This window comes from Myiozetetes cayanensis, unplaced genomic scaffold (assembly GCF_022539395.1).
Source record: "Myiozetetes cayanensis isolate MyiCay16 unplaced genomic scaffold, myiCay2020 scf18, whole genome shotgun sequence".
Lineage (NCBI taxonomy): Eukaryota > Metazoa > Chordata > Aves > Passeriformes > Tyrannidae > Myiozetetes > Myiozetetes cayanensis.
Genome location: NW_026087389.1, coordinates 6,361,887 through 6,387,528, shown reverse-complemented (window position 1 = coordinate 6,387,528; position 25,642 = coordinate 6,361,887). Strand labels below are relative to the sequence as shown.

Here is a 25,642-nt window from a genome sequence, read left to right as displayed (position 1 = left end):
AGATGAAAAACAGTTGAAAAATAATGGAAAACCTATCAAGACCATTGTTTGGCGAGTGTATCTTACAGTGTCACTGCTCTGTGCCAGACTTTGCTGCAGAATAAGCAATAAATGACTTTTCACCTAAATAAGTGACTGCAGAACACGTTAACAAATCTCTGTAGTTTTTCATGGGACAAGCTTATAGTCAGGGGAATAACCTGCCTGCACATTTCCCTGTGAAAATGTTATTTATTCATCTCATTAGGGTCTCATTTCAGAACTCCAGCTCTCGACACAGCAGGCCAAATGAGCAAATGATAGGTATAATGGGTAGTTTTCATGCTCAGATGATGGAATGGATACAGTATTTAACAGCAATGAACACGAAGAGCTTGAATAACCCCCAAATCCTGGGAGCACCACTAGTGAGAAAACGCCAAGCTTTTCCAAAAAGCTTCTGGGAAAGAAATTGCCCAAGCCTATGAATCTGGAATATTGACAGCTATGAATTACAATATCCATCTTTCGGTTCCACTAACGTGTCTCATCACTGCTCACGCTATGCCTTGCTTGGAAGCTCATCCTCCCAAGGCTGCCCCTTCTCCCCTAAAGCCTCACTGCAAATTTTTCAGAGGTAAATGGGCCAAGCACGGACTCAACACCCAGTTTGCATCTTTCTAGCATTGTCCAGCTATTTAGTGGTTGGAGTAATAGCTTCACATCCCTGGCTAAGAGAAGCCAAAAGGCTTGTCCCTGCTCGGATACTAGAATAGTAATAGTTTATACTGACGCTGTTTGCAGGATAATTCCTCTGTGATTTGCTGCCTATGGACACCTCTTGCTACTACCTGACATGTGGAGTTTTGGAGATGCAGATTAGAGAAGATGGAAGAGCCAAGCAATTGAATGGGGCTGTTGTCATCACAGAGTTAACAGTGTTTGAAAACAAACAAGCACATCTGGCAAACAATGTCAATATGACCTAAAACCCCTTGAATGGGCTCATTGTAGCTACTTACTAAATGTGCCTGGAATTTAATTAATTAGAAAACACAAATTACTCCCCTCTAAATAACAATGTAATAAAGCAACTGCTTAATGAAAAATATCAGTGATCAGTGAGCAATCCACAAGAACAAAAAAAGGGATTGTAATCAAACTAAATTCACAGACTCGTCAGCAAGACAAGAAAGGCTTCATACAAGGTTAGTCAAAAATGAGTCAGATGCAGGGATCTAAATTAAACTAATTATCACAGAGATTATTACATTTATCTTAACAAAACCCTCTCTCTTTTCTCGCCAGTACTCCCTAAAGCTCTATGTACAGCTGGCTGCATCCATCTGCTCAACTACATTTTGTAACATAGGGTAAAAAAATGCAAATCATTAAGCGAGTTTTGTAGCATGACTTAGGCACTCTTAATGCCATTACCCATCAGGAGCTGCCTTTCTGTTGCGTGACACTGTGTTAGGTTGTGAGCAAAGTGGTCCTTGAATTAAGGCCTCCACTCAGCTTCCTTCATATGTGGCACGAGTTAATTGTTCAGTCTTATGTGGTACAACTTTTGGAGCTGGGAAGCTGTAAGGTCCCTAACCCTACTGACAATGAGTTCAGGGAAGAACACATGGGACAAAACTGTGACCCCAAGTGTTGCTGTTTCTAACATGCAATGCTCCTCTGTTCTTAAAGGAACACTTTTTCTCATCTCCTTTGTCTTTGTGCAACCTAATTAACATGGGAAGGGAACACACCACATGGTAAATTCTGCTTTGCTGAGCACGCACAAATGCAATGTATGACTACAAACCCACACCACAGCCTGGGCCTGATTCTGGTGAAAGCTCAGAAGGCCATAAATCCTCAAAAATTATCTAAATGGACACCAGACACAATGTGCCCTGCTCCACACTCCCACGTTTTAGAGACAGTAGATCAGAATTATCTCAGGTTGAATCCTAAGGAAGACCTATCTCCAGGCTCCATAGGAGTTGTCCAGTCAACTCATCTGAACAGCCTGGACATGTGGAGGCCAGCTGGTGTGAACACTTTGCTCTTTACCACACACACACACACAGAAGTATAGGTTTCAATGGGATTTCAACTGAAGTTGGAACAATTCAATATCAGTTTGCACAATCCACCCACAGGACAAAGGCTCCTGGAATTGCTGACAGCCAGTCTGGAAGCCAGACTAACATCTTATTTATGGCAACATCTGTGGCTACTGCTCAACATTTTTCATTTTTGGGGTGATTTTGTACCAGCTGTGTCTAGATCTTCACTTCTCACAATTCCTTAACACTTCCAAACTGGACACCTCGTGGACCATCTATATCCAACAGCAAAATAAGGCATCTGTGAGCCTAAGTGGAAAGGTCACCCACTGGATTTTGCCATTATGTTGTCTGCAGCCCACAATGCACAACTGCTGAAAATTAGTTGGAGATGAATAAAAACACAAGAAAAAGATTTCAGGCTGTGTCATAAGGTTAACATTTACAGAGAAAATGTTCCTGTCTGGAAAAAAAACCAACCCTCAAGCTTTCTAAATAGCGCTTGCACCATGTTGAATAAAAACCAAAGGCTGTATCAAAGAAAACAGACACTCTGAAAGATGAGGTTTAGGTAAAGTGCCAGAGTCTGGGGGTACACAACCTGGCACTGAACATTGATTACTGCTTTCTGTGTGCAAAACAAGGAACTTTAAATAATTAATGCTAATGGCCATTAGTGCTGCCAGGGGGGCAGGGAATGGGAGGCTGGTGGTGACAAAGCAATCCCCTTGATTCTGTATAATCCATTGCCAAAGAATTTCTAATAAAGGACAAATACTATCTAAAAAAGTAGATGAAAGTTGGTCTTTTCCAGACTGGAGAAAGAACAAGAATAACCTGCAGCAAGAGAGACAAACCTATGCAGGCATAAGGAGCACCATCATGAAGAAATCCTCTATCTGCCCCTGCCCAACTTTTCTGCTTGTCATCGTGATTTGCATAACAAGAGTGTCACTGCACTAGCAAAAAATTAGCTATGCAATACAAGTTTTAAGCAAGAGAATAATTTACACTGCAGGAATATATCCCTGCCATAAATCAAGTTTGGTAGCTTCCAAATGCAGTGAAAAATGCCACATTTCTGATGCTAAGGTTCAATGCTAATGCTAAGAAAGCAATGTTTTGAAGAGATCATCTTGGGCATTATTAACCCACTGTCACTGACAAAAAGCATAATGAGGCATAGAACATTATTGCCATTAACATGAATTTCAGTTCTAGATGCTCTAAAGATGTTAAATTGTATTAGCCTCAAATACTCATTTTTAGTCAGGATGCTAAACAATTCCTCCTCGTTAAAATCTCAGTCATATTTTCAGCATCTCAAACGAGAATTGATTTTAGAAGCAATGAAAAAGATATAGGCTAATAAAATGTCATTTAATTACTATGAAAATATAAATTTAACTATGCAGTAATATATATAAGGTAATGCCAAGACAATAAGATAATAAAGAGCTTGAGAATTAGTGTGACAATTACCATCTAGCCTATGGTTGAAAGCATGTCAGCAGTTCTTGCATTTTTATTTTGAAGCTCATTAAATGAAGAGCTTACCATAAAGCTCGAGCTGTTGGAGTCATACACCTAAATGAAAATCTTTGTTAATATTTAAGCAAATATGTACATGGACATTAAATTCCTGAAATCTCACAACTTTCAGAAGCCATGTAGGTACCGAAAGGCAGCAGCACCTCAAGGCCAACCCTACATCCCACTCCAAGCTCCTTATAGAGGACACTGGAGGGGATAAACCATATTTTGCTACTGTCACGTCTCTATTTATGCTGCTCAGTGAGAGCATTTGTCTTCAGACTTACCACAGCATTGCTACAAGGTGTAAATCCACACGCCCAAACTCGGTGGTTTATGGCACATTCTTGTATTTCATATTTGGAGAGCAGCCTGCACAGAGGGGATGCCTGCAAATAGGGCCCTTTTGGCATCGGTTTGATTTTGCTATTAATGCATAACATCCCTTAATAGTAAGATAATATTTACAGAATGCTTAGCCAGATTCAGACCAGGAGAGTGCAAAGGCTCATGTGGCACACTAAGACAGAAACCCTTTACTAGGGGACAATGGTTTTACAGATGTTTTTGCAGAACATAAGTGTATTAATTTTAAAATAGTTTTCTATTAAAATAAATCAGTAACTCAATATAATTTCAAGTACGTAGTTGTACATCTCAGAAACTATCTCTGAAGGATGGAGACAAACCCTCTGATAAGTACCTGCACATCCCTACCAACATCACCTTCATGCACCTCCAGCCACAGTGTCCTGACCTGCCCCAGCATCCTCAGCCAGCTGTGTCACCTCTCTCAAGCTCAGCCTCCTCTACCAAGACTGTCTGGTCTACCAGTCCTGCCAACTTCTTGAGTCCAACTCATGGTACTCTGCAGATCTTCTGGCACAAAAGACACAGGTTAACAGGTTCTTAAAGATGGTACACTCCTAATTGCTATCACCATCACAAAAATACGTCTGACACAGAAAAAATAAACTTTAAAATTTATAAGCCTAGCATCCCAATGCAGAATGGGAGAACATTTAAATTCAGAATAGGGAGAGTTTCAGACAGGTGGATAGATATTTAAAAACAATCTGTTTCAGAACAAAACCAATGACTAGTCCATTACAAAGCCACCCTTCTTCCTCAGTTTTGCCTACCTGTTATGCTTTTAATGACTCTTCAAATGTATTTATTTACAGCGATAAAGATCTTTCTTAGATTATTGATATCTCATTAGTTTGGTTAAGACTAGTTATTACAATGTCAAATCAGGGCAGCAGTTACTGCATCCACCTGCAATGTGACAGATAAAAACTCATTATTTACAAGTATATGCACACTAAAATGCCACCCAGGCGGCTATGTAATGGTAGGAGGAAAAACTGAGTGGAATGAAACCCTCCTTGCTGCACACCTCCAAGTCTGCTCCATTTCCTGCTTTGCAAATCCTGATGATGATGTGGGAGGCACATCTCCAGCTAAAGCTGCCTTATCTAATGCACAGTGTTAGGTTCTGCTGTGCCACCTTGTGTTACATCACATCACAATTGATATAAAACAGCACTGTGTGGGTTAGAGTTGTTCCACTTATAACCACTTCAGCATTTAATACCAAAACCAAATCAAAACATAAGAGGGGGGGGAAAAAAGCGCCAACTTCCAAAACCTGAAGCCAGGGAGGAGGAAAAAAAGCCCTTAGGAAGGGTTTCAGAGCTCTCATCTTTCAACTGCTAAGCAAGCCCCTGTTTTCTTCTCATCTCAGAGCCTACTGCTTTCTGCAAGATAAGGTGGTTTGGGCAATAAAACATCCTGATGAGAAGATTTCAGCCATTTTTTTTTTCCTCCCAGTATTCAGAAAATGCTTTGGTTTTCTTACTGATGCTAAAGCAGATCTAGATTCCCTGCCACAGAAAGGCAGCCATGCGTGTAACGTGCACACCACCACTACTGTGCTGTCAGCACACAGGACTGCACAAAACTGACATTATTTCGTTATTCCAAACATGTTAATTGTTCACCTCCTTAATAATTAAAGTACAGGTTTTCTCCCGGCCTTAAAGCACCCTTTGTGAAATAGCTCAAAACTTTAGGGAATTATATCAACCCTTGAAATTAATCAAAATGTGTAACAAAATGCCAAACAATGAATCAGCAACTGTTCTATCCTATTTTACACTTCCAAGCAACTCTGGAGCTCAGATGACACATATATCTGGGGGACACAAGCTATAGCATAGATAGGCCATGCTGCCACAAAAATCATGTGAAGCTGATGCTGACCCAAAAAGCAGATTTCGCAGGCATCTCTTCATTTGCTTACTCATTTCTAGGAGAGAATCAGTGTAAATGGAGTTAATGAAGGGTAGCTGAGGGGAAAACACTTGTGCCTCGAACGACTAACAGATTAGTGTCAGCACTTCACATGTATCACACCAGCAGTAGCTGGAAATTCTGCAGGCAATTAAAATGTTCATATACCAGAGATGCCAAGCCTCCTTCATTATCAGAACTGTAATATTTGAAAGCTGCTCTTTTTGGAATCAGGTGTTCACAGGATAATGTGCTTTGCTTGGAGGTCCTTAGCCTCCCAGAGTTTAGGGAAGGCAATCAGATATGAATAGTAGAGGCTCGAAATAAAAAGACAGAAAGAACTCCCAGGTGGTATCTTTACATCTGGAATTTTGGGAGCTTAAAGTAAGATTTTGCACACTTGGGCTTTTTGATATTTGAATTTGTCACCTACTGTTTCAACTGGATGCCTTGTATCAAGAAAGTCCAGCACGATGTGGTAAGGCTAATTAATTAGTTCCCGCAAATGCACTATTTGTATGGACATTAGTAACACATATCAAACTATTTCGTGTCTGAACAAGCTACCAACAATTACCCTTTGTGGCTGTAGGCATTTGCAGGCATCCAAAACCTTGGTGAAACCCTGCTGCCTCCTGGAGTCTAATGGGAGCCTTGCCATGGACTTCAGCAGCACCAAAACTTCTCCCTTTGTGTTTTTGGTAAGCAGAGTCATCCCAAACCTTGCAAATTCACATCATCAAAAACAAACAGCTAATGTCACTGAGATTAACACCTATAAAGCACTTTGAAGGGGAAAAACACCACGTAATCCAAAATATTACATTATTTATAAGACGACCTGATTTTAAATGTTAAATTCGGCTTATTTTTATCACAAAGAGAAAACAAGTTTCTTCTTGCTTGCTTTACAAAACCAATTACCACTGATCAGTGTATGGTGCTGCATAACAATACACAGCATTGTCCCAAAAAGGCGTATCTAACACTCCGGAGCTGCTACAGGAAAATTAACTTGCACAGTGGATTGAAATACATGCACATAAGCAATTCTAATCAGGGGTATGAACTTCAAACTTCTTATTAAAAATACCCAAACCTGTAACATTTCCTTTATTTCATCTTTTTCTGACTTCAACTGATTTTTGTATCTGCTCCTTGATATACTAGTCCCTCATCAGAATAAGGCTGTAAGAGAATAGTAAATGTGACAACAAACTTGCTTTAAACTTGCTTTAAAGTCTCATCAGCTTTTTTTGGCCTTGTTAGAATATAATTCCACTCGACAGAGAGAATAATGAAGAGTGACTTGGTGGTTTGGAAAAAAAAAGATGCAGGTACTCTCAACTAAAGGTTCCCTCAGTCCTGCTCCTTACCTGCACATGAGTTTTAATAATATATTTTTACTAGGATAGTCTGTTTTCAGAAAATACAAAGGGCATGCAGCAAAACATTTTAAAAACATTTCATTTCTAACACAGTTTGTAGAGCAACTTACAAACTTTACTAATCTGATTCCCTTCTTCCCAGGCAAATCTCCTTAAAGGAAATAGTACAAAAATAAACAATAGGAAACAATTGAAGACAGATTTTTAAGATTCCAGGTTTAATCAGGAAATCCATAACTCTGGAATTACAAAGTAATAACCCTGGAATGAAAAGTAATGCACTTGAAAAATAAATCTTGGCATTACACGTGGACATATATTTCTTTAAGTATGCTATGATTCTGATTTTCTAAATATGACTTACTAACCAGTGATGGTGCCTATGAACTATCAAAAATATTCCCCCACCTGTTATTTCTGCATGGTATTATTTGGACTACAATATCAGGTATTTTTCAGCTGAAAATAATCTCTACTGAGTGACAAATTGCTGAGAGGTTCAACAAACGGGTTTGATGGAAGATACTTGAGTAGAAGGTACTGGGAGCTTTGGTGGTGGTTGTCAGAAGTAAGGCAAGGAAGAAAGGAGGTGACTTTGAAATGAGACTTTCAAAAAACGTAGAGGTGACTTGAGCACAGCAGGGGGCAGAAAGGAATTAGATCTACTCCTGCTCTGGGGGTTGAGGGGAGGAGCTGCCATAACATGGTGGGCTGGGGCATAGAGAAGGAAAACCAACCACAAAGGTGGCATGCACGATGAGTGGTACCAGCAGCTCTGTCTGTGCTCAGCAAGATGGGGCTCACAGGGGTTCCTACGGATCCAAACACAGGACAAAGACCTCAGTATAAAGCTCTGCTGTCTCTGTACTAGAACTGAAAACACTGCTGGAAATGGTGAACTTCTCTTCCCATTCCACAAGCTTTGGCACTGGCAAACACGCTCTGTGGTAACCATCAGATGATTCCCAGGTTCTGATTTCTGTCCTAAATGCAGTTTGGACTCACTTTCTCTCTAATTCAGCAGCTGCTAAGACAGTTTGAAATTTTCTGGCAGCACGATGCTTAAGTGGCATGACTTTCAACTCACTCTTCACTGCAAGCCTAAAGGGCAAACAGAAGTGAGTGGCTTGTTCAAAAGAGTTCAAGTCTGCACTGAATAGCTGATTGCAGCTCTAATTACCATAGTTTTACATCATTAGGGATAGCAACTGAAAAGGAGCTCTAATTCCACCACTTTTTTTTTTTTTGGCTCTTACCACTCAATGATCCAGTTCCAACACTTCTGCTAAGGACAGGAAGAGGAAACTTTCCATGAGGAGAGAGGTTCTTGATGAACAAGTACAAAGGCAATATTTTTGCTTACAGAATTAAGGCTGACAGGTGTTTGTAGTGGGGGAGAAAGGATGGAGTAGTGACGGAACGTCCTCTGAAACCTGCAGCAGTAGCAGATTTCACTCAGCTCAGGTATTTAATGCTCAGTGCCACCGCTCGTCTGTGCCTGAGAATTGTATTTTGACATTTTAGAGCTCGAAGAGCAATTTGATTTCAATTATCCTATTATAATGTGCAATTACAAGTTTTTATGATATATGGTTTGTAAAGTTTTCCCACTGTGTCTGAGGGAACTCTGTAACTCTCTCCATCCTGGTTGAGGGGAGCCCGAGCTGCAGCAAACAGTGCAAAAGAAAAGCACATGTATTTTTATATTACTATGTGATGTTTCAAAGGCATGAACACAAGATAAACAGGGAGAGAAAAAAAGATATCTTTCCATTTTAGGCTCCACAAAGAGCCTTGAAGTCCAGGGCAGTTGACTCTAGCATTCACTTCCAGCACAGGAAGGACAAGTTAAACTCTTCTCCATGGGAAGTGTGGAGGTTAATTACTGTCACATGCCAAGAGCATCACTGGAACAGCAAGGGAAGGCCCATGTAGCTAAGCAGACTTGGTAGGTTTATTCCTTTAGAGCTTTGTAATTTTGTTCCATTGCTGAAAATTCTTATTGTAGTTATGAGTCACAGAGACCTTCTTAAGCCCACTGAGTCAAGGACCAACTGAGCAGGACAACGGGCACAGATTCCTCCCCACTTCCACGCACCTCATTACTACCCACAAACACCTTCCATTCCACTGAATCATGAACAAGGAATTTCCTATGGACTTTTACATGAAGGCAAGACTCAGGTGCCCACTGATAAGCATTTAGACAGGTTGATATTGCACTGATTCTTCTTCCCATAAAATACATTTAGTTATGAAACTCTAGTATGTTTTCTTTTTCACACAATGTATTTCCATTCCTCAGTCTAATGTGAATTTGGCACTAGGGAAAGCTATTAGAAATGCCACTGATTTACACATGGCATGTGAGTGACATTTCACCTGCGTGCCTATACTTTGATCTAGAGCAAAGTTGGAACACATCTTCCAGGGGGTTACATAGGTCAGGCTCAAGGTTTATGCTATTTTTTACCTTCAAGTGAATAAAGACGCAACAAATGTTTTCACTGAAACAAATGTTAGATCTCAGTGACTAAAAAAAATACAGCTCAGTAGTTTTGCTGAATAACTTGTACTGAAGCAGCCCCCTACCTGTCCCAAAATAGACACAACTTCCAGAATAAAAGTCCCTCAGGGAGCAGGGAAATTATTCTGATGACATTTTGCTTTTATTATGAATAGAATACGTGCAGAATTGAGAGATATTTGAGAGTTGCTTATTTCAGTTGATTACTGTGCATAGGCAAGGATTCAATGACAAATGGATTTCAAGTGGCAAATAATATTACCTTCCTTTTCTGCTTTTATTTTTTTTTGGTGAAAAGTACTTTATGTACTTTGTAATTACAAGTTTAAAAGAACCTTTTCAGCTACAAAAATTCAAAATAAATTTGTGCCTTTTGTGGCCTTATTAACAGTAGTTCTTTAAAATAACCAAAATGTGTAATCACATTTTCCAGGGCAGGGACAAAAACATATGCTTAATTCTGCATTTTGTAGCCAGTAGCTCTGGTTTACTTTGAGGTACACAGCCCTTGAAGGGTCCTGCTGGGTTATCAAGGATCTCCTCTGCTGTTGCAGGCACCATGTCCTATCCCCTTCAAACCTGCTGAGCTTCACCTTGAGGCAGCAAAGCTTTTGTGCCTCCTCCAGTTTGACTTACAGGCCCTAATGGCCTGGCACTTTCTTCTCATTTCCAGTTTAAATTACTCATAGCCAAACAACACATAGTTGTTCTTCAGCCAACTCTTGTGTTTAAGTATCTTCTACCTCTCCCTCCTAATAGAAACAATAATTATTCTGTCCCCTCAGTCACTTTATTTTGCTAAGCAAAGGCAGCTTTGCTGACCTGCCCTTGCATCCAGCCCAATTAACCCTCTGCACCATGACTCTACTCAGCATTCACCCTTCCTGGAACCCTCAGGATACACTCAGTGAGTTTTATCCTGCATTATATGCAAGTGAAACAAGAAAGCAATAGTAATAATAAAATTAATTCTACAGAGGAGAGGAGGGATGGGAAAATAAAAAATCAAACAAGAACACAGACAAGGCAAGTTTTCCATGGGGCTTCTGGAAAGCAAAATCTCAGTGGCCTGACTTTGTATTAAAGTATTTATCCCTTTAACCCAACACTGCATGAGTCCTGCAAACGATTTCAGATGACATGTGAGCAGCCGAGCACACAGAGGGAGCATTTCAGCTTCATCCCTCCTGAAATCATCCTTCTGTTCCTCACTCTGAGGCAGTGTCAGGATTCTCCCACTCCCATAAGACAGCTCTTCAGATGAACACACTTCACAGTAAATATTTTACACACTGCTCTCAGCAGCTCTGGGTTTACATTTTAACAATTACACCTCCTTGTTGGGAGTGCACCAGCAGCTTGGAGCAGGCAGAGCTTTTCCTGTATATTATACATCTTTTTCTGGTACTTTTCTGCCTGATTAGTAATCACTTCTGAAAATCATTTCAACAGCTCTGAACACCAGCCTTAGTGTTGCAGGGATGCTTCCTGCACAGCGGCACTGAATGCAAATGCTGGGCTGAAGTCAGGATGCTGACAGCAGCTGAGCACTTTCCTCACTGGACACCAGAGGGAGGAGGAGGAAAGGACAAGTGACAGGGAAGCTAAAGAACTGTTTTGAGAGCCCTGAAAGAGCTCATCAGACACTCGAGCCAAGCACATTTCTGCCACGGGACCAAAATAAATAGCAGCACCTTGTCTGGGGATGGTACTGCTGATAAAAGACTTTGTAGGGGTAACATAAGGTCAAGTTACGGGAGAAAGGACCCAAGAGCAGCAGCACTGAGTGCCAGGTGATTTTAGCTGGTCCCATCTTTTTTTTTTTTTTCCTTAGAATCACAGAATAGTTTAGGTTGAAGGGAACTTACAGACCATCTAGTTCCAATGTCCCTGCTGTGGGCACAGACAACCTTCCACTAGACCAGATTGCTCAAAGCTGCATCCAATGTGGCCCTGAACAGATTCAGGGATGGGGCAGCCACAGCTTCTCTGGGCAACCTGTGCCAGGGCCTCACCACTATCACACTCAAGGATTTATTCCTAATATCTAATCTGAACCTATTCACTTTCAGTTTAAAGCCAATTCCCCTTATTCTATCACCCCATGCCCTTGTAAAAAGTCCCTCTCCAGCCATTTTGTAGCCCCTTCAGGTACTAGAAGGTGCTACAAGGTCTCCCTGAAGCCTTCTCTTCTCCATGTTGAACAATCCCAACTCAGGTGGTTTCTGGACTGCCAACACGCATGGCCAGGGCACATCCAGCCTGTCTTACAAGCTTTAAACAAACCCGCCTGCTTTCGGTTCTGGGGCTACTACTGTCCTTACTCTGCTTGGCTTCTCTGACACAGCTTGAGAGCCTTTTGGTCCAGCTTTCCTCTGGATGTGAAGAGAAACCTGTTTCAGTGATTAACTCTGGGTCCAGGCCCATCACAGTCTCTGAGTCCTGTACTGTGACAGTGTGAAATTTGAAACTGCAGGTGCTCTGTGCTGAGATGGAAATGTCAGGACCTTGAAGCAGTGAGGGAGGCAGTTCAAGGAGACTCATATGGTACCTGTCTAAGGAAGGTGATTGCACATGCTCAATATGTGGTTAGTACCTCAATTAATTTTTTTTTAAAAAAGGAGATTCAACAAGATTACCAGGGAACTATTTACTATTTTATTAAAACTATGCTTTTATTTCCTCATCAAATCTTTTCATTATGCCTTCAAGGCAAAAGGAGGATTATTAAATGTCAGGCACAATTCAAATAATTAATGTATGGTGTTACCAGATATATATGCACTCTCCAGGAGGATTAATAATAGCTGCTATTTTTCTTCCAACCATATTTTCTCCATAATGCATATATTAATCATGAGAACGCAGAGCATTTTTTAAATCTCTCCAGTACTGAAAGTCTTTAAGGAACTCACACTTTGAAAATTGGAGAATTCTTAATATATTCTGTTCTCTACTTTTTAATTTACTACCAAAATACAAAAACACAGTAAGTACTTGGAAAGGAAGGAATATAGGAGAGGCAGTGCGTTCTCCGCAGCTATTAATTGGAGAACCAATGTTTTCAATGCCTTGAAACAGGTCTTTGCAAACAGCAAACCTGACTTGTAAATTCAGGAAGCAACTTGTCTCCCGCTAAAATGGGCTGGTTTTTGTTGCTTACTTACTACAATCACAATACTTTAGACTAAAGTCATCAGAAAAGTACTATTATTGCACACACTCCTCCCAGAGCTGGCTGGAGGCTGTGACCAGCACCTACTCGTCAGCTTAACTTTGCTCATCCCTGCGAGGCAATGTGTGCATCTTCCATAAAAACCACTGCATGGGACAGTGAGGCCAGAGTTTGTCCCTCTGAGATCCCCAGTGACAATGCCAGAGCAGAGGGAGGGAGTTTCCCTATGAGCTTGACCCTATTCCAGGAATCTTAATCCACAGGATAAAAGTGTGCTATGAGAGGTTGGGGGGTGCTTCCTCTGGTTACTTTACACTTACTATGTGTAGGGAAAGAAAGAGTTCCTGTGGATGGACTGATCACTGACAGGCTACCTGCCTTCCATGCTCCATGAGGGCTGCAGACACACTGCCTGGGGGATGGGTTTTGTACTTGCTCGTGGCCTCAGCAATGCAACCAAAAATGAGTAGAGGTCCCAAGTGCACAGCAAAGAAATGTGTCCAAAAGTAACACTTCAATTGCTTACAACCTGGAGAAGTTTAAATTCTCTCCTACACTCCCAGCTGTATCCCAGGTGTAACCCTTTCCCAGGGAAGAGTGATTGAGTATCTGATTTTGAACGCTGCAATTTACAGGACATATCACCAGCCTTTTCCATTGCCCAGAACAGCTCAAGAAATGTCCATGTTCTATTTAAAACACTCAAGTTTTACAAGCATGAGACCAGAGTTTGTTATGTAAGTAAAGGTGTAGGCACACGTGTAACCATAGCACCCTTCAGCCCTTTCCTAGAGGATGTGTGCAGTGCCTGTGCCCATGGGAACCTGAGCATCTCCCCCAGTGCAGCATCACACAATAAATAATTTTAACCATCTATGTGACCTGACAACTGCCAGCTTGGGGCAGTTCCTACACCTCAGGACAAAAACCATTTCCCCAGAGAGGCTTAGGAGAGCAGAACACATCTTTCATGACATGCCTTTTTTTTTTTTTTTTTTTTAAATTTCAAGAAGCAATTTTTTTAAAGCAGTTTCGAAGACTTACCTCCTCGCTGCACCAGCAACGTGACTTCGCTTCCCTTAGGACATTCAATCAGCATATCCACCACCTGGTTGTGAGTGAGGCTCTGCACATTCTTCTTGTTGACTTCGACTATGAGGTCGCCCTCCTTCAAGCCGCGGCACCTCGGGCTGTCCACGATTTGTTTCACTCTTTGGCCGCCCCCACCGGGACTGTCTGCTATAGTGAACCCAAAGCCCATGGGCCCTTTCACTATATGCACAGTTATGAGTTCAGGTTGTGTTGCTATCGAAGACGCCAAAGAGACCGTGTCATTGGGGTACCCATGGGGTCCGTTGGAGGAGACCTCAGCCGGGCTGCTGGGTCTCGCCTCCTTTGTGCCATTTACTTTCCCTGTTTTACTACTGTGGCTCGCTGGGGAGTCGTAGTTTTCCTGCCCGTTCACAATGATCGGTTCTTTGTCCAAAATCGCCACGGACGTGACCAAGCTCGTGTTGGGATCGTCGGGGTCGAAGGGCAGGGGGTACCCTCGGCACAGTTCGAGGTCCACGCTGGCACCGATGGGGATGGACTGGAAGATTTTCACCACTTGGGCGTGAGTGTGCCCCAGCACACAGGTGTCGTTCACGCTGACTATGACGTCCCCTGCAGAGGACACAAACAGATACACAAACACATATATTTTGTGCACCCTGGGAAGCCTGAGAGCTGATCTGCAGCATCCACAGGTGCCACTCGCAGCAGCGGCACTTCAGCACGAGGAAAAAGAGTGGCGACACTTGGACGAGTAAGAACTCCCCGTACGCAGCAGATTCACTGCATAAAGCCTTTATGTACATAAACATTTTCGAAAGTGAAAATGGAATTGGCTCACCTAAAAAATTAATGAATTCAGGTGATAGTATATGGCCCGTTTTACAGCTGTTTTGAAGTCCGGCTCTCAGTGTTTCACACTGTGCTACACTGACATATGATAGAAACAAAACTGAGAGCACATGAGAGCTGTAACAGAAGGCTCTCAAATACCAACTGCTCAAATGTAGTGCCACATGTCATGTCTCATAATTCAGCCTGAAATCTAGGTATCGATTAAGTTATGAGTCATTTTATTAACACTGGGGCTACAAAACAGGGATGTTTAATGCTGGGATGCTTGACCTGCAAGTGAGGAGTTGTGACCTCAGATGAATCCTAAGAAGATTTCACAGAATCAAGATTGAAAAGACCTTTGAGATCGAGTCAAACCATTAACCCAGCACCACCGTGTTCACCACTAAACTGTATTTCATATTTCACCACTAAAACATCATCCTGGGTCTGATCTCTCACAAAATAAATTGGCCTTTGCTGCATCCACACAGGGAAATGCAAACCAGCCCACTATTCTGCCCATTCCTTGGGAGTAACTTTGGAAAGGGGAAAGCAGCATGGCAGAGACCCAAACACATAGTGGTGCAGCCCTACAAACATCCATCATCCACTGCCATAGTGGGGAGCAGTAACCCACAGCCTGATGTGGGACCCCACAACTACTGGCTTCTCTCCTCAGGGGAGACCAGCAGCTGGCAGAGCCCCAGCTGGATATTTTGATACCTGAAATTCCAACACCTTAAGTGCCTTAAGATTTTGAACATATCCCTCTCAGGGTATCTCACTTCCCAGCTTGCTGACGGGAAAGCTGAATGCCTTTCCCCAGGAAGGGGAAGAGGGCTTTTATGAAAGGCACATAAACGCAGCTGTATAAAGATAAACCAAAATGTTGGGGATGATTTTTACATAAAGCATCAGTACCTGTTTCCATTTTGCCATCCAATGCTGCAGGGCCGTCAAGCACCAAACTTTTGATTTGGAGAAATTCATCCGGCTCATCCCCTCCAACGACGGTGAAGCCAAAACCCCTGCTGCTTTTCCTTAGCTTGGTGTGGATGAACTTCCCTTTCAACTCAGAAGGGTTTCGTGTAAAAAAAGGTTTTCCTGCATAGGAAGTTTGGAAAAAAAAAATCTATAAACAGGCAGGCAAGAGTGTTTGATCTCTTCTTCCTCTGGCCCTCCTCTTGTACACAGACAAGCACAGCGGTGTGCAAGGCCAGGACTGCACTTCACTCCTGCATCCTCTCATCTCATGGCACTCCACCCATCTCCTTGGATCCACCCATCTCCTTGGATCCAGTCATGCAGTAAAAGGTGTGAACAAAAACCCCAGTACCTGGCACTTTGTTAGCTGTGGTCGTGCACACCAAAGCCCCAACGCTACAAAGGGGAAAACATGCTGCTTTAAAGAATGGAATATATTAAAGCTGGGAATGCTGGGTTAGATATGTGTCTTATCTCTGTCCTGAGGTGGTTACATCCATCCTGGGAAGGATGGGGCGGGGGCAGCACAAATGCCTCCTGCAGAAGGAGTCTGCAGCAAGAGTTTCTGCAGAAAGGAACATCATTATGCTTTTCACCACTTGACCTTCTCCAACCCACTGAGGAAAAAGCAACTTCTGAGCTCCGGCAAGACAGTGATATTCTTTAGTACAACCCCCCAGCCCCACCATCCCTACCACCCTGTGACCTCCCCTGGTGAAAAAGGGGAGGGCACTGATGTTGTTCTTCAGACACTGTTTGAAGCCTTTTCTCTCTCCTTTCTGCTCCTTGCCTGTTGTGGATGAAACACTGCCAGTGTGAAGTACGGATCAAAGAGTGGCCCAGGACCGGAGCAGCTGTGATGGAGGGCTGGTAATGCTCTCTGGGAGCACAGTTCAGAGGGAAAGAAGTGCTCCACAGACAAAAGTGCACCCTTGCAAAGCATGTTGCACTCGCTCGGTAAAGGGATCATGGCTGCTGTACTTCACAGTGCCAACACTAAACACCTTTGCACTTTTAATTGTTTTTAATGCTTAGACTGTGCCACTAAGCCCTCTGGTGACAGCTCCAGGATCAGCAGTGGGTATCACAACCAGGAGAGCTGGCGCACTTTCAAACACCTCGGCAGCATTGCCGTGGGCCTCTGTTCAGAAAGGAGACCTCGAGGGAGAGCGAGGGGATTTGAGACTCATAAGCCTTTGACTGAGGGAAAAAATGTATATTTGAAGATTATTCATGAGGGGGCAGAGTGAGGACTTGTAGTCTTCTGCCTTTGAAGGGTAGCAGAGGAACACAGTAATCCTGCAGATCGTGGGCAGATGCTCTGCTCAGACCCCAACTTGCAAAAAGCCCTGACTATCAAAGTGAAACCCAATGTTTCAGGTAACAAACATAGCTGAGAACAGCCTGCAGCAGGGCTTGGTCCTGGGCTCATTTCTGGTTCAAAAGACAAGCAGAACAAGCACAGCTTCTTGGTGTCTGCCTACAGATACAGCCTGAGCTTTGCCTGCAGTAACAGGGCAGCAGCACCACAAGCTGTGTCCCACCTACAGGATTTGGGAGGGGATCACATTTTAAATTAATGTTATCTACAAAGCCCAGGCTGGGAGAGCGTTGCCAGTGGCACAAGGAAGGGTCCTTGTGCCCACATCCCTGCCAGCAGTGCCATCAAGGGGAGAGATGGAAACCTCTGATAGGGCTGGGGAATATGGAAGCTGGAAATAGCTGCTGCAAATGGGGAGCAAGAGAAGAAGGAGCAGTGCTGAGAAAGGAAGTGGAAGGAATGAAAGAGAGGAGGAGTCATCAGCAGGTACTAGGACACATCACTCAGAGTAGTGCTGAGACAGGTTAATGCTCTCCTGTAACACTGCTGCACATTTCAGTGGCTGGCAGTCGGGAGTGAGAAGAGACCTGAGTGATGGGCCCTTTCCATCACTGTGTGCGGATGTTTGGGCAGCATTTGCATCAGCCTGACAGTGGAAAAGGCAGAGGTGGCTTTCACAGATGTCTCCCTGAGAAAAATCAGTATGTTTGGGGCACTCAGATGACATGCCTAAACCCAGGTGCCTGGTGGTCAGGGTACCGTCCTCAGACCTCCCATGCTTTTCCTTGCTGACAGACTGGATTACTCTAACGTACTCCAATACCCCATAGGAATGTGCTGGTGGCTTTGGATACTGCAAAATTCCTCATGTCTGTTTTGTAAGGGCTGATCTGCTGCCACCTGCTGCAGAGAGCATTCCCTGGCTCTTCCTGGCAGGAAAAGTTGCCTGGGACAGCAGCATTCCTGCCAGGCCCACCTTTGGAGACCACAGCTGACCTGCCAAGCATGGGAGCAGCTCCCAGTTGCTCCCAATTCTGCCAGGAAGATGTGTTCCAGCCAGATGTCCCCTCTCTCACCTTCCCCAGGCTCTGGCTCCTTCAGACCTGGACAATGCCATTCACTAAGGCAACTTAGATGTAGTCAAAGAGAAGCCTGCTTACAACCACTTGTAACCAGAGAGCACTTTCCTGCAGCGGGTACAAGTGGAACTCCCTGCCCTTGCTGGCAACCTGACCTGGCAATGCTTCAGCTCATCCTGCAAATTCAGGAATGATTCATGTCCTGTCTCGTTAGTTACTTAAGCAACTGGTCTGTGAGCAATCGGCTACACAGACCGCTAATAAATAAGGCTGTAATAGCCTAAAGTACTGCAGATGTGGACTTGAAACTAGTCTCAAAATCTGTGGGAATTCAGATAAACGGGCACATGCCCTGGCGTGTCACACTAGTTAGGAAAATATTGCCTTCGTTGGTGGTCGAGGACTGTCATTCTCAGAAAAAAACCTTGTTGCTCTTTTCCAACTCGTTTAACAAGGTTGTTACCTTGCACTGGTGCTTCCCGAACTGCCTCTTGGTTGTTTGAAACATGGTTTGGAGCAGCGGGTGGTGGGAGAGATGGACACTCCTCTGTCCATTCTGGAGAGGGCAGAGAGGGAAATGTTACTTGTTTCACAACAGCACTGGGAGCTGCTGCACAAGCACACGCTGCGAGTGTGGGGTGCAAGCAGAGGGGATGTGAGAACCATGGCAAGAGAGGAAACAGAGTCACAGACAGAGGGAATGAAATGAATGGCATGTCCAAACACCAGTTCTGGAGGACCTCTATGCCCAGGTCAACTGATCCATCTGCTGGGACATCCTACCTCAGGCTCAAACTTGGGACTTGATTTGCATCTATGTGAACTTGATATTTAAATGAAATCTATTCCCTGTGGCACTCATGGCATCTAAGTAGAAGAACAAGCCCAAATGCCACATGCCCCTCACTGCAGTTGGGCTGCATTTGAAGAAAAAATAAATTTAAAAAAGTAAGAAAGAAAAAAAAGGAGTGGGAAGGGGAGAAAAAAAAATTGTTTCAAAATAATGAAATTACTTCACATGTTAGAGCCTGACAACTTCCAAAGGTCTTGGGTTAAGAAATCTCTTGCTCAGAGGGGTTTCCAGTGTGTGTAACTGCTCACTCCTCATCCCCTTTGACAGCCTGAGTCCCAGTGAAGACTGGAACACCACCATCTACAGTGAACTACTTGATGGAGCAGATTAAACAGGAAAACATCTGTTTTACTTGGTTTTGGGAAGTCTATAAACTCTCCAGAAATAAAGGGCATCTAAAGAAAAATTTTTCCTCTCTTACAAGGCTGAAAGCTTCTGTGTTTAAGCGGTTATGATACAGTCTAGATTTTCTCCTTTGCTGCACCTTATGTGAAGGGCAAACACAACATTTCCCATGCATGTCACTTTGCCTCTGAACAGTAAGGCCACAGAAGGAAGGACAAACACTTGGGCATGGTGCTGCCATGGCCAGGGAGGGCACATTCCCTCATGAACACCCCAACCACGATGCCCTCAGGGGTCGCCAACCTTCTGGAGGCTGTTGCTGTTGCTCGAGCTGTTTCTTCCTCTTTGCTTCAAGAACTGGGTTTTCATACTGCGTCTTCCGGTTGATGTGGCTGGAGACGAAAGAGAGCAATAAATTAGGAAACCCTTTATGCAAACAGAAGGAATGAGGGCCAGGCACAAAACTCCTCTTTCTGAGGAAAGGAATAAAATACCAAACAAACCCAACAGCAGTAAGTGTGGAGCAAGGCTCACCTCGTAGTGCCAAAAAGAGTATTTAGAAAAACAAGTGGATTCCAGTATTGATACAATGTCTTGACTAGGAATGGCTAATTCCTCCAAACACATTAGAGATCTTGCTGTGAAAAATGAGATTAAAATAGAAAAGGTGCTCTGTCTGATTGCATTTCAAAAGGCAGGCCTGTAGCACCCCTGCTTTAATCAGATTCCCAGAGGTGCAGTCATTCCCTGGCTCACCAAAGTTAAAAACAAACAAAACAAACAAACCCCAACAACTGGTAATAGTATCTGTCAGTGACCTGATCAATGCACACCGGATGTCTTAAAAATACCTGCAGGGATGCAGGCTATGAGCTGGGCTCCAAATGAATCAAAATCTATCCAGAATCAGCCACCAGCAAACGCTCCCAGTGGAAACCAGCATTTGGTGAACCTTCAGCTGTACTCGTTAGGCAGCTTTTGACCAGTATGAGATGTCGAGAGCCAATACTTCTTACCAATCTCAGGAAAATGAAAAAAAAGCAGCCCAGCCCCAGCACAGCAGACAAGCCATGCACTCCACAAGAGGATTAACCATCTTAGGAAACCAAGTGATGAACACCAGCCACAGATGCTGGGGTGGTGGGGGCACGTCTGGGACTCCCTGCAGCTTACGGTTCATCAGCTGTTCAAGAGCCATTTTCAGTAGTCATTTTCTGCAGCAGAGGAGCAGGTAGACCTTAGAAAATTGTATCAGCTTCAAGCCCATCTTTGTATCCAAAGTAAAGTTTACTATTAAGAACTTGCTATTATATTGTCTCCTATCCCATGTGTCTTTATAAAAAAACCCTAAAAACCCCCACATGAACAAGCAACCAATTTTTCGGGTAATTGTGACAGAAGCACTCCAGAGGGTTACGCTCAGATTTTTTTTTCTGCTAAAGATCAATATCAAATCGCTGGAAAAATATTTAACTAGTCAAATAAAAACAAGTTAATGTGGTCTGTAAAAGATTTCTCATTTCAAGGTATTTTCAGAAAGTTAAGAAAATTGATAACTATTTTAAAAATGATATAAACTTTTTCATGATACGATTGTGTCTCAATAAAAACTATTATGCAATAACAGAGTGCCTGAATTGAATGGACAAAGACAAATGCTAAAATTATAACCATCTTGCTAGCTTAGAGACAGTAAGTAAAATAAAATTATGTCTTATTGCTGCTACTTTTAGATTTAATTCAATGAGTAAGGAGTGCCACAAAACTAATGGGCATGTATATATAAAGTGACAGGGAAAAATGCTGTAAAGACCTCTTGGCATGGCATTTAATAGCTGAAAAATATTCTTGATGTCTTTGGTAAATAAATGTCAAGCCTTAATTACACAGTTTGCTAACCCTGTTTCCCTAGGCACAGATGGTAGGGTCAAAAATGAGCTAAAGCAGACAGAAACTGTATTCCATATCTATTCTGAGGACTATCATAAGCCATCCTACTAGACAGGAGTATACACATAATTAAAAATTCATTTTATGGGGTCAGTGATGAAACAGAACTCAGATCTCTGGTTTCCCAAAGGAGCGATTGGACATCTCGATAAAGGAGAAGCTGTTCTAATTCCACAGAGAGTCACATTAAACCTGTAATTCTATTCCCAACAACACAGCCTGATGCAAGAACCTCTGCTGTGGTTGCTTGGTCACATCAGCTTCTCCATTCCTCATGACACAACTGAATTGGTATCTGCTTTGCACACTCATATTTTGATCATGGCACTGTATGAAGGGGATCAAACTCAGTTAATTGCACATTTGTTAATGTTCTCTGGATAGAAGTATTTTGTGAGATGTAGGGACTCCTGCACACCCCAATCCTGGGTTGCTCCCATCTTCCTTGAGCTCAACCCCTTCCCAGGGCACTCCTGTCTTCCCTGAGCCCACTCCCACTCCAGGATAGATGGAGAGGCAGGACTGCCCTCTCCCCACCCCTAGTAGCATCCCCCAGCCTGTAAAGGGCCAGAGTCTCCTCCTGCTTGATATGAGGTACTCCCAGCAAAAGCACAGAGCCCACTGTGAGGAAAGTCTTCCTCCACCCAACAGCCACACCAGAACCAGGGAGCAGCACTTACTCTACATAGTAGACACCGTATACGGGATCCTCAATTTTCTCCCAACCAGCAGGCAACTCTGGAAATAGAAAAAGCATTACTGAAGCCTCCAGTGCAGTTTTTCTTTGACAGGCAGTTGCAAGACTCATCAGTAGCTCAGGCTTTGCTTCAGACACTTTTCAGAACGATCACAGCTTCCTTTGAAAGGCTGGCACAGCACAGCACCAACATCCCAGCCCGTGCTCCCTGGGCTGGGTTAACACCAAACTGGGAAGAAGCCCATTCTAGTTCATTTTTTATTTGCTTTTTGCATGAAATGAGCAAATGCTTAAAGTTCTGGGCATGTCTCAAGCACCCTCCTGGTTTCACCCCCAAGAGCAGTGGCTCTGGATGGAGCACTGCAGGGGCAACAAGCCACAGGCATTTCAACACCAGCCTCTGAAGGTGTGCGAGACTATGGCAAACAATTATAGCCCAATGACAGGGACAGCTTTCATCTCCTATACCAGGGCCAAGCCACTTATGCTCACCTGAAAACAGGATCTTTTTACTCCTTTCTTAGGGATTTGCATTGCTCAGCCATGAGCCCAACACAAAGCACATCTTGAAACAGGATAAGGTGAATTTAACACAAACACTCAGCATACAGAACCCACGGAAGTGGCTGGCACACACAGACGTGTTTCACTGCATAGCACTTAACTTAGGAACACATATTGCCACAGTCACACGTAACAGATATTTCCTTTTTTTAATTAGCACAAAAAGACAGTTCTGAAGATGAAATTAACATTTGGAAATGTATCCGCTTTTGTTCCTGTTGATTTTCTAGACTGCATGTAGTACTTTAACTATAATTACTGAATGTATATAAAATCACTTCAGCATCCAACTGAGGGTTATTAAAGCTGTATGTATTACTTAAGGGCCTGATCCTTTTGCCACTCATTTAAACACAATGTTCCCATTGCCTGTGGGTAATGAAATAATCATCCTATTAACAATACAGAGCAACGTGTTCGTGTAATACTGAGAAACAACTCAGAAAAAGGCTCTACTACACCATGGACTGTGTTCATGTAGTCCCACAGACTCTGCACATTCATTTAAATTTTAAAGAAAGCAACTCTGTTGGATAATACAAGTTAAAATACCCCATGCAAATTAATTCCTCAAAATTTATGAAATAGTCAAGACTGATAGCAATCTATGCTTGTTTATTATCAAATGCAAAGATTTATTTTCATTAATGGCACCAATTGCTGAGCCAATACAATCAACAATGGCCCATTAATTAGAATAATGTTGCCATAAGGATACAAATATCTCCAGACTGGAGAGGAACAGAATCTATACAAACACACATGGACTAATTACTCAAAGTTTATGTTCGTGTTCAGAATTGGCTGGAAATCAGATGAAATCAATTTTCATGGGTTTTGCTCCACATATCCCTTATTTGCAGACAAAAGGTAGGTTTTCCATTCTTATCGTTGTTTTATCCACATTGGGTTGAACATCTTTGGATTCCTTGAGACATAAGCCATTAAATGCAAGCCAATGCTAACTTTTGGGCATGAAAAAACTCTATAATTCTTATCAGCAGATCAAGCGCTTCAGAAATAGATATTCCTTTATACCCTGCCAGTGTAGGTGAGAAAAAGTCAGAAAGCTAGAGGCCAATCTTGAAAGTCTTTTTGCAAAGGGAACTCTCAGGTTTGCAAAGGAGTCCCATAAGGTGAATACACTGTGGGACTGGCTTCCAGATTTTCAGTGCAATTAAATTAAGACCTAGCATGAGATTGGGAAAATCACAGGTTGTGGCAGCCATTTTTAGCTTGTTGCACTATGGTGAAAGTGGAATGGTAAAGAGATCAAGCTGGGGTGGAAGAAAAATAAAAAGTCAATGAGGGAAGGGGGAAAGTAATGCACAAATGCCTTCAAATGAGTTTTCCACCAGCTTTCCTGATAATATTTTGTCTATTTTGGATTATTAAGTGATTTTTATTTTAAAAGTTTAAGCAATTTTTTTTTCTGTTCACAAAAGATTTTGATATTAATTTTTTCTCTTTAAAAGCCTTTGCACAGAAGATCAGAAAAACAGCACTTTCCTAACCCCAAAAATGGCATTGTGCCAAAATCTTTACAGTTTACTATCTCTTCAGGTTTCTATTTAAGGAACATATCTCTGTGTTTTCAGATGTAACAATATACAAAACTGCAGCTTTTAACACATTTCTTATTGATTACGTAGATGCACTTTCTGACTTCTACAATCTTCTGGAAGTTCTATAAAGCAAAAAGCACTATTCTCCATAGCCATCTTGCACAGAAGAAGCCAGTCTAGCTTCTTAGCTGCTTTAAATTATTCATCTCCCTTCTCTATCTCTCCTGCCAAACTGAAGATGACCCAAAGCATTAGATTTTATCACAAATACGAGATTTCCAAAAACATTTGGGATCATTAGGAGCCTGAGAGAGCCATATGGTTTTTATTTTGGTACATCCATGCAGCACCCTGCAGTCCCAGAGCATTTGTCAGCAGGTAAATTCAATGGACAAGTATCTAATTTCACAATTTTAAGCTTGGGATAAATACATGGATTCCTACTGAGATGCTCTAGTATCCTGCCCTACACACAGAGAGGCTGGATGAATTCCTAAAACATTACTTCTCCAATAAGCAGGTGTTTTAGTTGCATCCATGCATCACTATGAAGGAGCTGGAGACAATCTCAGCACACTCAGCTCTTGCTTCTCTTTGTGAGGCCAGGAGAGCCTGCCCATGCACATGTTAAATTCTACACCAAGGGTAAACTTCTGTGTCCTTTTGTTCATCCTTCTGTTAAAAAGAGGTGGCCTATTACTCCATATTCAACATGTCTTGGTGAACAAGCAGCTCTGCAAATCCCCAATTTTTAATTTCCTTACGTTTAGAACAAAAACTGTTGATAAGCTAAGGAGCTAAATATGTGTCACCAACGAGTTTATACTAACCAGTGAGTTTTCATGCCCCCTCCCTAATGTTGCTGCAACAAACTGAGTAATTTGAAGATGTCTTTCTACACAGTGCAACATTTCAACACTCAGCTCAGCAGTGTATTGACGGGCCGTGGGCTCAGTAAAGCTTATCTGCATTAAAACAAAGGGAACATCTCGTGATGTTCAAGCAAAACACTTGTGTACGGAAGTGCCTGCAGAACTGGGGTCAGGCTTATCAATTAATGAGTTTCCCTGCATCTATTTTTTCAGCTTTTCTCTTCCACTAGATCCTGATAGCAGACTGAAAGAAGGGGTCATTTCTATTTCATTACTGCCTCTAAATTTTTTTCATCCTTTCTCTCATTTTAAGTCACCATTTGTATAGAGGTTCATGAGAACCTTTTGCAGATTGTTGGTGTGCATCCACCTACTTCTTATGTTATTTGGTCTGCTGCTGATTATTTGTGTGAGCTGCACATAACACTCATGTACCACTAAAGAGAATGCATTCTTCTTTAAATTGTCGTTTCTTTCAAATTCTTGCTCTAAAAGAAATTAGGCCTCCAGCATTATTCCAGGCATATTATTCAGAAGAACCACTCCTGGAGTAGTGTTAAAAGTC

General features: G+C 42.5%; 1 protein-coding gene across 23 annotated transcripts in view; it reads right to left on the bottom strand.

The window, feature by feature from the left end:
- Positions 1 to 25,642, bottom strand: part of MAGI1 (membrane associated guanylate kinase, WW and PDZ domain containing 1) — a 329,950-nt gene that overhangs the window by 38,907 nt on the left and 265,401 nt on the right. For 18 of the 23 annotated variants that reach the window (XM_050313225.1, XM_050313211.1, XM_050313226.1 and 15 more), the window contains 5 exons: positions 22,060 to 22,117; positions 19,733 to 19,821; positions 18,695 to 18,787; positions 15,769 to 15,951; positions 14,002 to 14,622 (listed from right to left, as the gene is read on the bottom strand). In XM_050313225.1, the coding sequence (XP_050169182.1) occupies positions 14,002 to 14,622; positions 15,769 to 15,951; positions 18,695 to 18,787; positions 19,733 to 19,821; positions 22,060 to 22,117 (1,044 nt within the window). The remainder of the gene's footprint in view (positions 1 to 14,001; positions 14,623 to 15,768; positions 15,952 to 18,694; positions 18,788 to 19,732; positions 19,822 to 22,059; positions 22,118 to 25,642) is intronic. The other 5 variants (XM_050313219.1, XM_050313221.1, XM_050313222.1 and 2 more) reach the window with 1 other exon arrangement.